Genomic DNA, 14,537 nt, shown 5'->3' with positions numbered 1-14,537 from the left:
CAGGCAGGATGATTGGTCTGGGAGGGGTGGAGTAAACTGTGTCCCAGTGCAAGAGGGAGCAGGGAGACGGGATTCCCCCAGGCCTAGGACAGGGGAGTGCCCGCAGAGTATAACACTTAGTGAAGAGTACTAGGGAGCGAATGAACAAAGTGAACTGATACACCGGGGGCACTATCATGGTTTTGGACACTTGTGTGATGTTTACAGAAGCACTTACAATCACAGAGAGCTGGTTGATACGCATGACCTTGCCTGTTGGACCGAATGAAATGCATTGGAATATTTGTAAAAATAGAAAGCTGACAAACCAGGAAGTTTACAGCCTGTGGTCAAAACTTTTGCCAATGAGATTTTGAGGATTTTTTGTTGTTCTGCCTATCCTCAGTTCTCCAGGGGGCCGCATTGTCTTGGCACCAGCTCATTAAAGACACTTGCAAAGTGAAATCACTGGCATAAGAGCAGTGACCAGATCCTAGGCTCTTATTCCACTTCCCAGGTGATTGACTCGAATTATACACAATTCTCCTCATGCCTCTTGCATTGCCTCGTGACTCTTAGACCCAGCCCTTTCCCTGTGTGTCGACTCCAAAGCTGTTTTAATCAGGGACCAGGAATGACAGGTGCAATTTTAAGTACAGTTTTTATTGAGTGCTTTTCAGCGTAAGGATGATAGTGCACTTGATCTGTGAGGGTGTGATTTTTAGTCAGCAGCTGTAAAACATCAGGGATTGAGCTGAGCAGAAATGCCTGTGGAGCAAAACAAGGCACATAATTAAAACAAAACTAACCTGCCGGATAACTGCAATATCATTCTATAAACAGGCGCACCCTCTCTCCATGGTCAGTAGATCAGACCAGTAGTGCAATGCTCAAATCGGATTGAATATTCCACATGTGGAGTATTCAGTGCTCAAAATTACCGAATCACAACGTTAATCTCTCCACGTTCCATAACTATTTGCTCAAAGAGCAACATGAAATTACTACAGTCCGTTGCAGATATGACGGAGCCCATTCTGCCTGATGTGTCGCTTTTGGCTTTCAGGACGAGCTGCTAAATTATTCGCAGCTCTTGCCCGTCCACCCCCCCACCCCCCAACGCCCCCCCTGCACTCACCACCACCACCACCACCCCCCACCCCCCCACCACCCCCCACCCCCCACAACCACTCGGAAGAAATTGCTGGTAAAAAAAAGCATCTCATCTCAACACTGGCTGTTTGATGAATGAGCTCCAATGTATAAGAGCATAGTAATTAAAATATTAATAATTGCAATAATAATAATAATTATTATTATTATAGATTCAGGAGCATGGTGCGTAGCCCCTGAATTCTGCTCTGCTATTCATGCCTGATATTATTTTAATCTCAATTCCACTTACCTGCCTGTTCACCATTACCCTTGACACCCCTGACTGTTTCAAATTCTGCCTACTTCAGCCATCAATGTCCTTGAGTACAGGGGCAAGGATGCATTACTGTAGCTGGAAAGGCCCACAGTGAGACAACAACTGGGGTATTGTGTGTAGTTTTAGTCTCCTTACCTAATAAAACACATACTTACCATAGGGGGACTGCAGCGAAGGTTCGTTGGAATGATTCCTAGGAATACAGGAAGGCCTAAGAGGGCAGTCTGGGCCGACTAGGCCTGTACTCACTGGAATGTAGAAGACTGAGAGGGAATCTCATTGACACATAAACAATTATGACAGGGCTGGAAAGACTGAATGAACGGCTGATGCATCCTCTGGCTGGGGGTGATTTATGTCAAGCGGTCAAAGTCTCAGGATACAGGGTAGGCCATTTAGGACTGAGGTGAGGAGAAACCTCTTCTCTCCGATGTTGGTGAACGTGTGGAATTCTCTACCACAGAAGGCTATGGAGGCCAACTCACTGAATATATTGTTGGAGGAGATAGATAGGTCTCCCTTCTCTAAAGATGTCAAAAGTGTGTGGCGAAAGAGTGGTAGCACGGCGTTGAGGTAATTGGTCATGCATGATCACATCGAATGTTGGAACAGGCTTGAAGGGCCGAATGACCGTCTCCTGCTCTTATTCTCTATGTTTCTGAGGTGTAACGATGGCCTCTGCAGCTCTCTGGACTGGATAATGGTAACAAATCAGCACCATCTGAGAGAAGATGCTCCTGGGCGTAATCAGTTATAGACGCCCTCTGATTCCCAATCGACGCTCCATTTCTTCTAGATTCTCCCACGAGGGGAACATTCGCTCACTATCCAACCCATCAACTCCCATCAAGATTACGAAACTATTTCAAAGCGTTTCCTCGTATTCTTCCACAGCCCAATGAGTATCGAGCTAAGCTGATCATTCGAAGAATAAAAAATATTGAACCTATTATGGAGTGGTTCCAAATCAGTTATATTATTCCTCACATAATGTGATCAATATTGCCTGAAAAACGCTCATTCGCATTCTGCGCCGTTTCCCCGATACATCCCTACACTTACAATCCCACCGTTCTCAATAAAGGTGAACATTCATTTTCCCTCCGGTAGCTGTTTCACCTGCAGACGAATGCTTTGTGTCTCATGTAAGAGGACATCCGGATCTCTCCGTACCACAGCATTGTACAATCGCTATCCATTGAAACCCTATTTATTTTAGAGCGAGTTGTTAACAACCCTTCGGGCAATGGAATTGGCCTGTTTTTATTTATACTCTCCGGTGAATAGCAAGAAACCACCACGTCATGAAAGCCCTGATCCCACGAAGAATCCCACTAAATCTCATCAGCTTGTTCCCTTAATACGTCCCAGTTTTATCTACTTGTCCAATGGCCTTTAGTTACTTATGTACATGCGTTCATATTGGGCTCCTCAATAACCACCCCCCCGCCACCCACCACCCTCCCAACCGCCCCCCCCCCCCCCCCCACTCCCCCCCCCACCCCCGCTTCCCTCCGTGTGTGAAAATAAAGATATACAAAAATTTCTTTGAAATTGGGTAAGGGTGGATGATTTTCCTATATCTCACAATGAGCCCCGAATCATTTGAAGAATGTGAATGTAAACGGATGCTTACGGACACCGTGCTCCCGCATCGTTAGAAGATGTTGCAAGACGGCGCTGAGACTGGCGGCATCCAGCTTATCCAGAAGAGAGTCGATGATTTGACGAGGATTCTCTGCCCTGCCAGCTGCTGTTGCTGGAAACATACAGCAATGTTTGTGGCTTAAACACTGGTTTTACATTTCTGCACCAACAGAATAAACTGACATTCACAAGGCGGCTTTCAACGTAGCGAAATGAAACTAAAGAGGCTACACGGGTGTCTGATCAGTCATGCCTCAGCTAAATAAACACCTGGGTCGAGTACACCTGAAGTGTTTCTGCCATGTATTTGCCTATAACTTGGAGCAAGTCAGGGTAGGCTAAGGGCAACATTGCCTTGGGCTGAAAGAAAGATATAAAAAAGGGGAGGTGGGGGTCTGGGGTGTGGTGGGGTGTGGGTGTGGTGGTGTTTTGGGAGGCAGGGGATCAAGCAAATTGTATGTTATCCCTTGAATTTTGAACATTCAGAAATAACCTACCCGCCATTTTCACGGTATTAACTAGAGCTGAAATGGAGGATTGACAAAAATAAATGAATAAATAAATAGATCTGCTTGTTGGACATTTTAGCACGGTGGGGGTTTTTGGGGATGTTCGTTGGGTGGGTGGGTACAAAAGGTAAATAAAAAACTAGGCCTGAACTTCTCTGATTGAAATAAAAGGAAATGTCATTTAAATGTTAAGAGTTCGATAAAGGGAAGGTTGTTGATGTTGTCTATAAGGTTTTTCAAAATTAATTTAATACAGTGCCACAAAACAGACCTGTGAGCGAAATTCCAGGCCATGGAATAAAAAGGAAAGTAGGCAATTAAATATGGAATTGGCTGATTGAAAGGAAACAGAGAGGAGCGATAGATGGCTGTTTTTCAGATTGGTGGAAGGTTTGGAGTTCCTCAGAGATCAGTTCTGGGGCCCCCTTGCTCTGCCTGGTATATATTAATGGCCCAGAATCTGGTGGGCAGGGCATGATTTCAAATTTACACATGATATGGAGATTGAACTTGTTGTCAACTGTGATGGGGACAATCTTGAACTTGAAATGGACATAGACGTGCTCGAGGATTGAGCATAGAAGAGACAGATAAAGTTCATTGCAGAGAGAGTGAGATGATCCGTTTCATCAGGAATGTTATGGTGAGACGGTATGAAATGAAGGGAGAGCTTCTAAAGGAGATGCATGAAAATAGGAATCTCAGTGTATTCGTACATAGGTTTTTTGAAGGTGGCAGGGTGTGTTGACAGCACAGTTCGTAAATCATATACTATCTTAGGCTTTATTAATAGGGGCATTGTGTACAAGAGTAAGGCGATCATGTTGAACTTGGATAATACAATAATTAGGCCTCATATGGATTGCAGGTCCAGTTTCGGGCACTGTACTTGCGGAAGGATGTGAAGACAATATATCGAGTACGGAGGAGATTCACAAGAGGTATCCCCGGGATGTAGAAATGTAGCTATGAAGATTGAAGAAAAAATTCCATTGAAGAAAAGAAAGAGAGGAGTGGAGACTTGGTTGAGGCACTGTACTTGCGGAAGGATGTGAAGACAATATATCGAGTACGGAGGAGATTCACAAGAAGTATCCCCGGGATGTAGAAATGTAGCTATGAAGATTGAAGAAAAATTTCCATTGAAGAAAAGAAAGAGAGGAGTGGAGACTTGGTTGAGGTATTCAAGATCTTGAGGAGTATGAACAGGGTAAATGGTGAGGAAATGTTCCCACCTAAGTGAGCATCAAGAACTAGATGGCACATATTCAAAATGATTAGCAAAACGTGCAGAAAGGACGGGAGGGAAATTGTTTTTTTTTCGGCCAGCTTGCATTTGGCATCCGGAACAAACTTCCGGGAATTTGCTAGATACAATTCCGATCGAGGTTTTCAAAAGGGAATTGGATTCTTACCTGAAAAGAGAGAATATAGAAGGTTACACGGATAAGGCAAGGGATAAGGGACTAGGTGGAATGCTCTTTCAGATAGCCAGAGAGAAATCGATTTGCCGAATAGCCTCCTCCTGCACTGTAAAGGTACTGTAATGTTGTGAAGAGAGATCTTCCAAAAATGGGAATTTGCGCTTGAACAATTATTACAATTGAGGTGTAGATTCGCAGCTTTGTCAACCATATGTCCAGAGGGTTAGGGGGACAAGGGGTGAGAGTTATGAACCACGGAAAAGATAAAGCGCAGAAGGATCCTATTCAGCGCACGGTGTCTGCACCGGCCATGGAAAGAGAAAAATAAATCAACCAGTAGCTCATTTTAAACCCCAGTTTCCCGCACCTGTTCCGTAGCAATTCAGGTTACAGCGTTTCAGGTACCATTTAATTGAGTTGAAGGTTTCAGGTTCAACCACCAGTTTAGGCAGTGAATCCCAGGCACCCAGTATCCTCTGGGTGAAATGTATTTTCTTTGTGTCACCCTAATCCCACAGACCCCGCCACACCGCACGCCACGTTTAATGACCTGGCAACATTCCTGTAAATCCGTTCTGCACTGTCTCAGAACTCTGTTGTCCTTCCTATAATGTGGTGACCGGAATTCTACACAAAATTCCAGCTGCGGCCTAACCAGCTTTTTGGACAATTCCAACATTGCATCTCTGCTTTTGTATTCAACACCTCATCCAATAAAGGGAAAATTCCATCTGCGTTCTTTACCACCTTATCCACGTGCCCTGCAACATTGGAGGACCTGTGGATAAGCACTCCCAGGTCTTCACTTCCTCAGCCACTATCAATAAGTTCCTGTTTATTGAGCATCCCCTTGCTTGGGTTGCCCTCACCAAATGCATTAGCTCACCCTTTTTCTGAATTAAGTTCTATTTGGCAACTTTCTGCCTATTCATTCAAACCATTGATAGCTTCCTGGAGGCAGCACTTTTCCAAATTACTACTAAATGCAGGGCCAATTATTGGTTCCTCTGCAAATTTCCCGATCGCACATTTAAGTGCAAATCATTGATATATCCAACAAACAGCAAGAGCCCCAACACTGAGCGCATTGAAATCCACTGGGAACCGCGTTCCATTTGCAAAAACAGCCATCGGCCATTGCAATTTGTCGCCTGTCAATGAGACAACTTTGGATCGAGATTGACACCTTCCCCCGTATCCAATGGGATCACACTTGTTTGACCAGTCTGTCATGCGGGGCCTTGTCAAGTGCCTTGGGAATATCCTTGTTTATAACATCCGGTGAACTGCTCTCATCAATCCGACTTGTTACTTCGTGAAAAATGTCTATTAATTTGGTATGGCACTATCATCAATTGAGAAAACCATTCTGACTATCCGTAATCAATCTCTTCCTTTCAAAGTGACAATATATCCTGCATCTCACAATTGATACCAATTATTTGCCCACCAGTGAAGACATACTAATTGGTTTATAATTTTATGGCCGCTCCCACACAAACTATTTCAAAATTTGGTACAGCCCTTGCAGTCTCCCAATCCTCTTCTACCTTGCTTGTATCTAGTGAGGATTGGAAAGTAGTCTTAAGGGCATTCGTTATTTCCTCCCTGGTTTCCTTTAACAGCCTGGCATATAATCCATCTGGCCCTGGTAATTTATCGAACTTCAGTGAAGCCAGTCCTTCAGTGCGCCCTCTCTAACTATGCTTATTGCATGTAAGCTTTCACATGTCTTCACCTTAAGTAGAATGTCTGCATCATCCCTCTCCTTAGTGAAGACAGAGAAAAAGTACACATTTGGGACCCTGCCCACATCTTCAGCATCAACCCACAAGTTTCCATGGAGGCCTCAGTTAGGCCGGACCATGTCCTCAGTTATTCTCTTGTTCCTAATCTACTGATAAAGAATAATGGAGTTTTCTTTGATTTTACTTGCCAAATTTTATTGTTACCACCTTGTTGCTTTCCTACTTTCCTTTTTTAACCTCGCACCTGTATGTCCTATACTTCTATAGGCTGTCTACAGTTTTACTCTGCTTGTGCCTGTCACAGGGCCTTTTTTATCTGCTTTATCTTAAACCACAATCGTCTAGATATATTTAGGTCATTGAATGAGGACAGAGATTTGAACGGATGAATGGGCTACTCGTGTTCGTATTTCTTTACGTGAGATACACAGAGATGGTAGTGCCAACAGCGGAGGCTTATTAGAGAATGGGATGAAGCGGAACACAGAGAACACCGGATGGCAAACCCTCCATTTCTGCTCCTTGGTTTCTGGCCTCTTGAGCACCATCATTATTAACTGCTCCAACATTAGTTACCAACTGCTTATATTCTAAACATCTGTATCCCTTTCCCAAGCCTTCGTGTCTCTTCAATTGTCTCTGTTCCTTAAAATCACCCCGTTGGACCGAAGCCTCATTAGCCTGTGCTCACACCTCCTTATGTGAAGTGGTGTTAAATAACTGTTTGATATCATTGCTGTCAATCGCTGCGATGAGTTTGTGTTCTAAATGGTGCTCTATAACTAATGGTTATCATTATCATACACATTTTTCATGGCTGACCAATGGTTAACAGCATGAGGCAAAACCTCAAACAGAAGTTAAACACTATGCATATTGGGAATCTGATTCGCCTCCTTTGCCAGCAGACGCAGGCCCCAAGGCATGATGAATATAATCATAGATTCACAGAGGTTTAAGGGACAGTAAAAGGCCCTTCGGCCCATCGGGCCTGCGCCATTCAATCACCCAACTATTCTAATCCAATTTTGCACCACTAGGCCCATGGCCTTGATGTGGCATCGAATGTGCACATGTCAATCTCAACATGTTTGTGATTGTACAGTGTTCTGTCGGCATCCATGAACTTTGATTGTATAATAATAACCTATGTCCTTCCATGAGATTTGTGTGTATAATAATAAACTGTGGACTTCCATGAACTTTGATTGTATAATAATAACCTATGTGCTTCCATGAGCTTTGTGTGTATAACAATAAATTGTGGACTTCCATGAACTTTGATTGTATAATAATAAACTGTTGGCACGCGTGGGCTTTGACAGATCTTAGACGATAGGAACTGTGACTCACCTCGAGCAATGGAGATGTAGCTTGATATAATCTGCTCAAAAGCGATCAGATCTCCTTCCTCTGCCTGGTCGAGGAGACAGACGAGATTTTGTCGACGAGTCTTTGCATTGTCCCGGTCGCCACTGGAGATAATTCCTGTAAGTGAAATGAAGAGCAGTCACAGAATCCACCGCCAAACGTTCGCACTGTGGAGTTAGAATTTGAAAACTGCTTGAGATCGGAGACCGAGGACTGGGCATTTCATTGACTGGGGAGTGTGCCACGGAGGTGATGTGCAAGGTACATCACGACATGTCTGCCAATAGCGAAGTGATGATCATCAAAAATGTACAATGACCTGGATATGGAGGATTGCCAGGAGCCAGGAGTGCTTGAATGCCTGGAGGATTGAAATGACAGAGCGATTTGCTAATAGCATATATGAAAATGTTAAAGTTCTGTATCCCTAGCCAGTGAAGGACTGTGGATCCCAGGTTAATGGTGGAATGTGGACTTCATACGAGCAGGAAACTTTATCACTCAACTGAACAGTTACAATCTATCTGCAGAACTCACGTTGAACGTCCTTTCTGAAGACTAAGAACTGATTAAAGAAGAAGGCGAGCAGATTGTCATCACAGCGGTCGAGGAGATCACTGATCCTCTGCCGTGAATTCTTCAGACCTCCAGAGACCTTAACTAGAAATAAGAGAGAAGCATTTGTCAGAGTGCATGAGGTCATTCACTCCAGCAGACAATACCGAATAGAAACGGGGAAGGAGGGAAGTAAATTTGGAAGAAATGAATGATGTAAGGTAGTGAATGCTGGGAAGAGGGATGAAATTTAAGGGGGGAAGGAAGAAGGAAAGTTCTTGGAAGTACATAGAATATAGAGCGCCGTAATTGCTCACCTAGCCAAGTTAACGAGGGGTGGTGTTTAGACTTCACCCAAGTCTCATCCCATTCTCGCTTCTCATCTCAGCCTCGCATCCCATATTTCCAATCACCTTTATACAAGTGCTCTCCCAGTGTCACTTTAAACTGCCTGCCGGAAACATTTCCTGTGCTCATGCGTTACACAGTACACCCACTTACTCAATGAAGAAATGAGTCCTTCTCTAAGCATCAGTCAATAATGATTATGGATAGGGAGATAATTCCTTTCCACGGCAATTGAGTGCATTCACTCCAATTCAACCCTGTCCTAACCATTCATAAACTTAAAGGATTCATCCTCTTAAAAGTCAACGCAAAATAATCTCTAACTTTATTACAATAGTCACCACCTGCTCAATACTATAGAATTTTGCAAAGGTTACTATACAGAAAGAGGCCACTTGGGTCACCGTGTCTGCACCAGCTGGAAAACGAGCCGTCTCGCCTCATCCAGCATTTGTTCTGTAACCATGCAGCCAACAACACTTCATGTGCGTATCCACACCCTTTTTAAGTGACATGAGCGGTTCTGCCTCGACTACACTTTCTGGCAATGAGTTACGGAACCCTGCATCCCACTGTCTGAAACAAAAAAATCTCAACTCCCTTTCCATTTTTTAACACAGATCAACTAAAATCTATGCCACCTAATCACTGCTCTCTCTGGTAAAGGAAATTTCTCCTTCATATCTTATTGAGCCAGGCCCCTAATAATTCTGTACATCTCAACCAATTCACCCCTTGGCTCCGCTGTTTGATGGAGAACAATCACAGCCGATCCATTCTTTCTGCACAGCTGCAGTTTTCCAGTCCGATCCCCAAAAGCCTCCACCGTATCTTCTCCAATACAATCAGATCTTTGTTGTAATACGGTAACCAGCGCTGCACTCAGGAATCATGTATGCCTGATTAATGATTTGCACAGATGCAGTATATGCGCCATGCTTGTCTGTTCTATACCTCAGTTAAGAAATAAAAGGATTCCATAGGCCCTCTTAAACACTTTGTAAACCTGCCATGCTATTCAGGAACACGTGGGGAATCACTGCAAGGATTTAGGAAGAAAGGAAGGATTGAAGAATGGGTGGAGGCATAAAATGTATAAAGGAAGAGACGACAATTAAAGCCTCCAAAATTGGAATCAAAATTAAGCAAATGTTTCAGCTCTATTATTCTTAGCCAAGCAACAAATAAATTCAAGGAAACCATAACTTAGAGCGATAGTGTCGGCCTAACAGGTGATGAAGTCTCTGAAGGTTAACATGTGCCTCAAGACGAATTGAAGATTCGGATTGTCGAACGTATTCAAAATGTCCTCAATCTTCCCGCGAGGGTTTTCATCACTCATGGACGCCATTGCTGAAAAGACATATCAACATTTCTCGGTCCCTGATTGGTCAAACCAGACATCAGATGCGACCTAAACAGTGATAACACAAGTGGTGCCATGAAACAATGGATCTCCCCGCAGCTGGGAGTCAGAATGATCAATGTCTGCGGGAGAATCATTTGTTATCCCAAAAAACCTGCAATTACGTAGCGCCCGTCAGGATTACAGTTCGCCCTAAATGTTTTCACAGCCTGATAATTATATTTTAGAAAATGCCGCACTCTCTGTTGAAAAGTAGATATTGTGGCGCCCAATCAGTACACAGAAAATATCTTCATATTTCAGTAATGTTCACTTAAGCGGAAAGCATTCGGTCCAGGACAGTAGGGGTATTCAAACCCAATGCCATTGTTAAAACACCGACCATCAAGATCTTGGGAGGCAACATTGATCAGAAACTGAACTGGACCAGACATATAAATGATTAGGTTACAAGAGCAGGCCAAGGCTGGTAATCCCGCTGGAAACCTACCGCCTGATTCTCCAATCCCAGCCCAACACCGACAAGGCAAAAGTCAGGGGTGTGATGGAATATTCTCCACTTCTCCAGAAGAGCACTGCTACAACAACAATCAGGAAGCCACCATCCAGGACAAAGCAGCCTGTTTGAATGTCACCCTACCCACAAACATTAATTCCCCCACCACTGACGCACAGCAGTAGCAGTTTGTACGATCCATAACATGCACTGCAGGAACTCACCAAGGCTCCTTAAATAGTACCTTCAACATCCACGACCACGACCATCTAGAAGGAGAAGGGCAGCAGATATATGGCAACACCACCACCTGGAAGTTCCCCTCCAAGATACAGGCCATCCTGACTTGTAATTATATCATCATTCCTTCACTGTCACTGAGTCAAAATCCTGGAACTCCCACCCTCACAGTTCTGTGGGTGCACCTACACTACAGGGACTGCTGTGATTCAAGAAGGCAGCTCAACACCACATTCTCAAGGGATAATTAGGGTTTTCAGCAAACGCTCGTATAATCAGCGCCCACATCCTTTGAATGAGTGATTAATAAGAACAACAACACCCTGTGTTTCGCCGAATGCATCTGAGGTATGTTTTACACCTTCATGCTGATGGGTGAGCAATGAGGTGAGTTAGTGAGTGATAGACGGAGTGGGAGGCCAGGGGAGTGAAGGAATGAGGGAGAAATGAATTGAATTCAGGTCTGATGGAAACAGTGAAACTGAATCTCAATAAAATAAGCTCCAGTTCCCTGATTCAAAGCTGTTGCAAATCACTAAGTCAATTGACCTTATAGAATTCAAAGTCCAGTGCATAATCGTTTTTTCAGTGATAACGGCAATATATGTTTTTTCTTCGTGCTCTGTAATATTGGTTAAGGTTTTTCATTATATTACAACTGTGTAAATAAAATGTCGACAAAAGTCTCGACTCTAAGGAGGAATATCGAGCGATGAAGTCACACTCGAGGAACTTGAGCCCAATACTCCTTGCCTGCACTTTTTGTTTAGCAGCACTAACAGAGAGCTACACTGTCAGAGGGTGAGCAACCAGGGAGCGCTGTACTATCGGAGTGTCAGTGCTGAGTGAGTTCTGCACGGTTGGATGTTCAGTATTCAAGGAGCGCTGCACTGTCAGAGGGTCAGTATTGATGGATGCTGCGCTGTCGGAGGGTCAGTACTGAGGGAGTGCTGCTCTCTCGAAAGGTCAGTACTAAGGGAGCGCTGCACTGTCGGGTTTCAGTACTGAGCGAGTGCTGCACTGTTAGAGGGTCAGTTTTGAGGCAGCGTTGCACTGCTGGGGATCAGTACTTACAGAGTGCTGCACTTTTTGAGGCTCTGTGCTGAGAGAGTGTTGCAATTTCGGAAGGGATCTATTAAGGCAGTTTTGCATTGTCAACCTTCTGTATTGAGGTCGTGCTGCATTGTCGGAGGGCCAGATCATAATGAGCTCCGCACTTTTGGACGGGCTGTTCTGACAGATAATACATAGCTTCTTGATCAGTAATGAGCGGACATTCGTTCGCCAAAAGTGCAGAAGAACTCTGCGTTACTCCAGGTTTCGGTGATAGGTGAGGGCTGCACTGTTCTATATCCCATCATTCGAATGGAAACAGTTTTTTTTAAAAAGAGCATTCGTGTTCGCTCACATTTTCGAAACACTCGACTCTAAACACCTGGATAGACCAGAGCAGCAACACTTCAGCAACTCATCGGGGCTGTGGGGCTGGTGGTGGGAATTGAGATTTGCACTCACGCTCACAGAGCGAAAATGAATTAAACATACATCTACAGAAAATTCCCAACATACAATCAATCGCACAGCAGTTTGAACCAGATCATATTGCTCACATTAATTCGTTGAGAGAAACGTGTAACTTACCTTGGATCACTGCTTTCTGCTTGCACACCACAAGCTTCTCAGACCTATATCGTGAAAGTGGATCCGCCAAGAAGTGCAAACACCAGCTGATCGAAGTTCAGATCTTATCGAGTGGAATGAAGCCAAAATCAAGAAGAGAAATCCCGCCCCCATTTAATCTACAAAGGCTTGGAATGCAAAGCTGGGGGAAGCACACTGCAGTTTACAGAGCCTGTGTCAGATCCTGCCAGCAGCGAACTGCAACTGGATCACTTTGTTCAGATATTCGCTCCCCATCTCACAGATGATATATTGATCTTGGCAGCTGAGGGGGGACACTGCCCGGATGTACGCGAATGCTGCTGTGCGATGCATGAGTTATATAGTGGAGCGGTTGAATTAACAATGCTGATAATGGATGATTAAGCAATATGGTTGTGTGTTTAAGATAAATAAATCCCTCTGAAGGCCGTGTCGAGAACAAAGTGATTTTACAGGTGTGTCATTCAGGAGGCACGGCAGGCAGCTCGGGGAGATAGTGGCACAAATTAATCAAAACTCTCTGCGGCAACCAGTGGAAGCTAAACTCAGTAAATACATCTGGACTTATAAACTCATCCCTTTAATAGTGACGGATTTTGTAAGGACCCATCTGGATCATTAATGTCCGTAAGGGTATGAAATCTTCAGCACGTAGGAGCTCTGCGAGAAATGTGGCTACACGCCCACTGCAATGTGGTTGGCTATTAAATAGCCGAGAACAGCATTCAGTTCAATCGCAATTGGGGATGGGAATAATAAGTTGCACTTGCCAATCCACCGACATTCCAGGAAACAGCAACAAACAAAATATGAAACCACGGTTAGTGGAAATTTGGAACTCACTCCCACAAAGGGGTAAACTTTGGTTTTCCAGACTGAGGCTGAGACTTTTAGCAGAAAGAGTATGAAGGTATCTGGAGGTATGTTGGTGGAATTGAGTTAGTGAACAGGTCACATATATGATATTACACTCTGGTGCAGACTCCAGGTGCTCCTTGCCTCTCACCTGTTCCAAAATAGATGTTCAAGTGAATTTATGGCCTCTTCCTGTCGCAGTGCCAGAGGCCCAAAGGGCTGAATGGCCTCCCCCTTTTATTATGTACCAGGGTCGACGGGACTTGGAAACCAGTGCGATTGCCTCCCTGTCCAAGAACAAAATAGTCCATCTGCCCTTAGGACGCATTGTATCGAGTCTCCAATATGCAGAGCTTATGGACTAAATAAGCGCAGCGCACAACTTTCATTGTTTGACTGATTTAATAGCTCCATTGATAGGCGTGCACGCCTCCCCGTTCTAAAGCCGCCATTTCGGACTTCAACCCTCCATAAATCGCCCTCCCTTCGCCCCTCAGTGATGGACATACGATGAAGATCGGAAATGACCCGCACTCCTCTAAACAGTACCCTTTGTAGTAGAGTTGCTGATTGATTTCTACTGGTGGTTGTTAAGTGGATTAAAGTCATTGGTGTGTTTTGTACTGCTACTTCAAGTAAATGTAGCTTACAGGAAGTTTTCTTTCGCGTTGTGAAGGCTATGGATCTGAAAATAATGTTTCTGCTCTGAACTCCCGCACCCTGTCACGGGAGCAAATGTTTTTACCTACCTTGGTCTGTAGTTTGGCCGGTAGAATGGACAGAGGAGGCTCAGACTGCGACAGGGTCCTGTAAGAGGGAGCAATGTGTTCTCAGCTTTAGGTCAACAGGCATAAATGCTCCAAATTGTCCTCAGCGAAGGACAGTATGAAATATATTTGCTTCCC

At 44.3% G+C, this 14,537-nt stretch overlaps 1 protein-coding gene across 1 annotated transcript; it reads right to left on the bottom strand.

The window, feature by feature from the left end:
• Nucleotides 1-558: 558 nt before the first annotated feature.
• On the bottom strand, nt 559-12,846 carry LOC144677535 (uncharacterized). Its single transcript, XM_078537603.1, has 6 exons — nt 12,757-12,846; nt 10,244-10,366; nt 8,648-8,770; nt 8,093-8,227; nt 3,048-3,170; nt 559-747 (listed from the first exon to the last, which is right to left on the bottom strand). Exons 2-6 carry the CDS (start codon nt 10,362-10,364, stop codon nt 722-724), a joined length of 528 nt encoding a protein of 175 aa, XP_078393729.1. The 5' UTR covers nt 10,365-10,366; nt 12,757-12,846; the 3' UTR covers nt 559-721.
• Nucleotides 12,847-14,537: the final 1,691 nt, after the last annotated feature.

Source organism: Cetorhinus maximus, unplaced genomic scaffold (genome assembly GCF_964194155.1).
Source record: "Cetorhinus maximus unplaced genomic scaffold, sCetMax3.hap1.1 HAP1_SCAFFOLD_2639, whole genome shotgun sequence".
In the NCBI taxonomy this organism is placed as follows: domain Eukaryota; kingdom Metazoa; phylum Chordata; class Chondrichthyes; order Lamniformes; family Cetorhinidae; genus Cetorhinus; species Cetorhinus maximus.
This window is presented reverse-complemented; position numbering and strand designations above follow the sequence as displayed.

What these genes read in the sequence shown, in the direction of transcription:
- LOC144677535 (XM_078537603.1), bottom strand. Translation starts at nt 10,364, where the DNA reads ATGGCGTCCATGAGTGATGAAAACCCTCGCGGGAAGATTGAGGACATT. An exon ending in CTTCAGAGACTTCATCACCT is followed by an intron (nt 8,771 to 10,243) that starts GTTAGGCCGACA and finishes TCTTATTTCTAG; the next exon opens with TTAAGGTCTCTGGAGGTCTG. An exon ending in CTACATCTCCATTGCTCGAG is followed by an intron (nt 3,171 to 8,092) that starts GTGAGTCACAGT and finishes GTATGTTTCCAG; the next exon opens with CAACAGCAGCTGGCAGGGCA.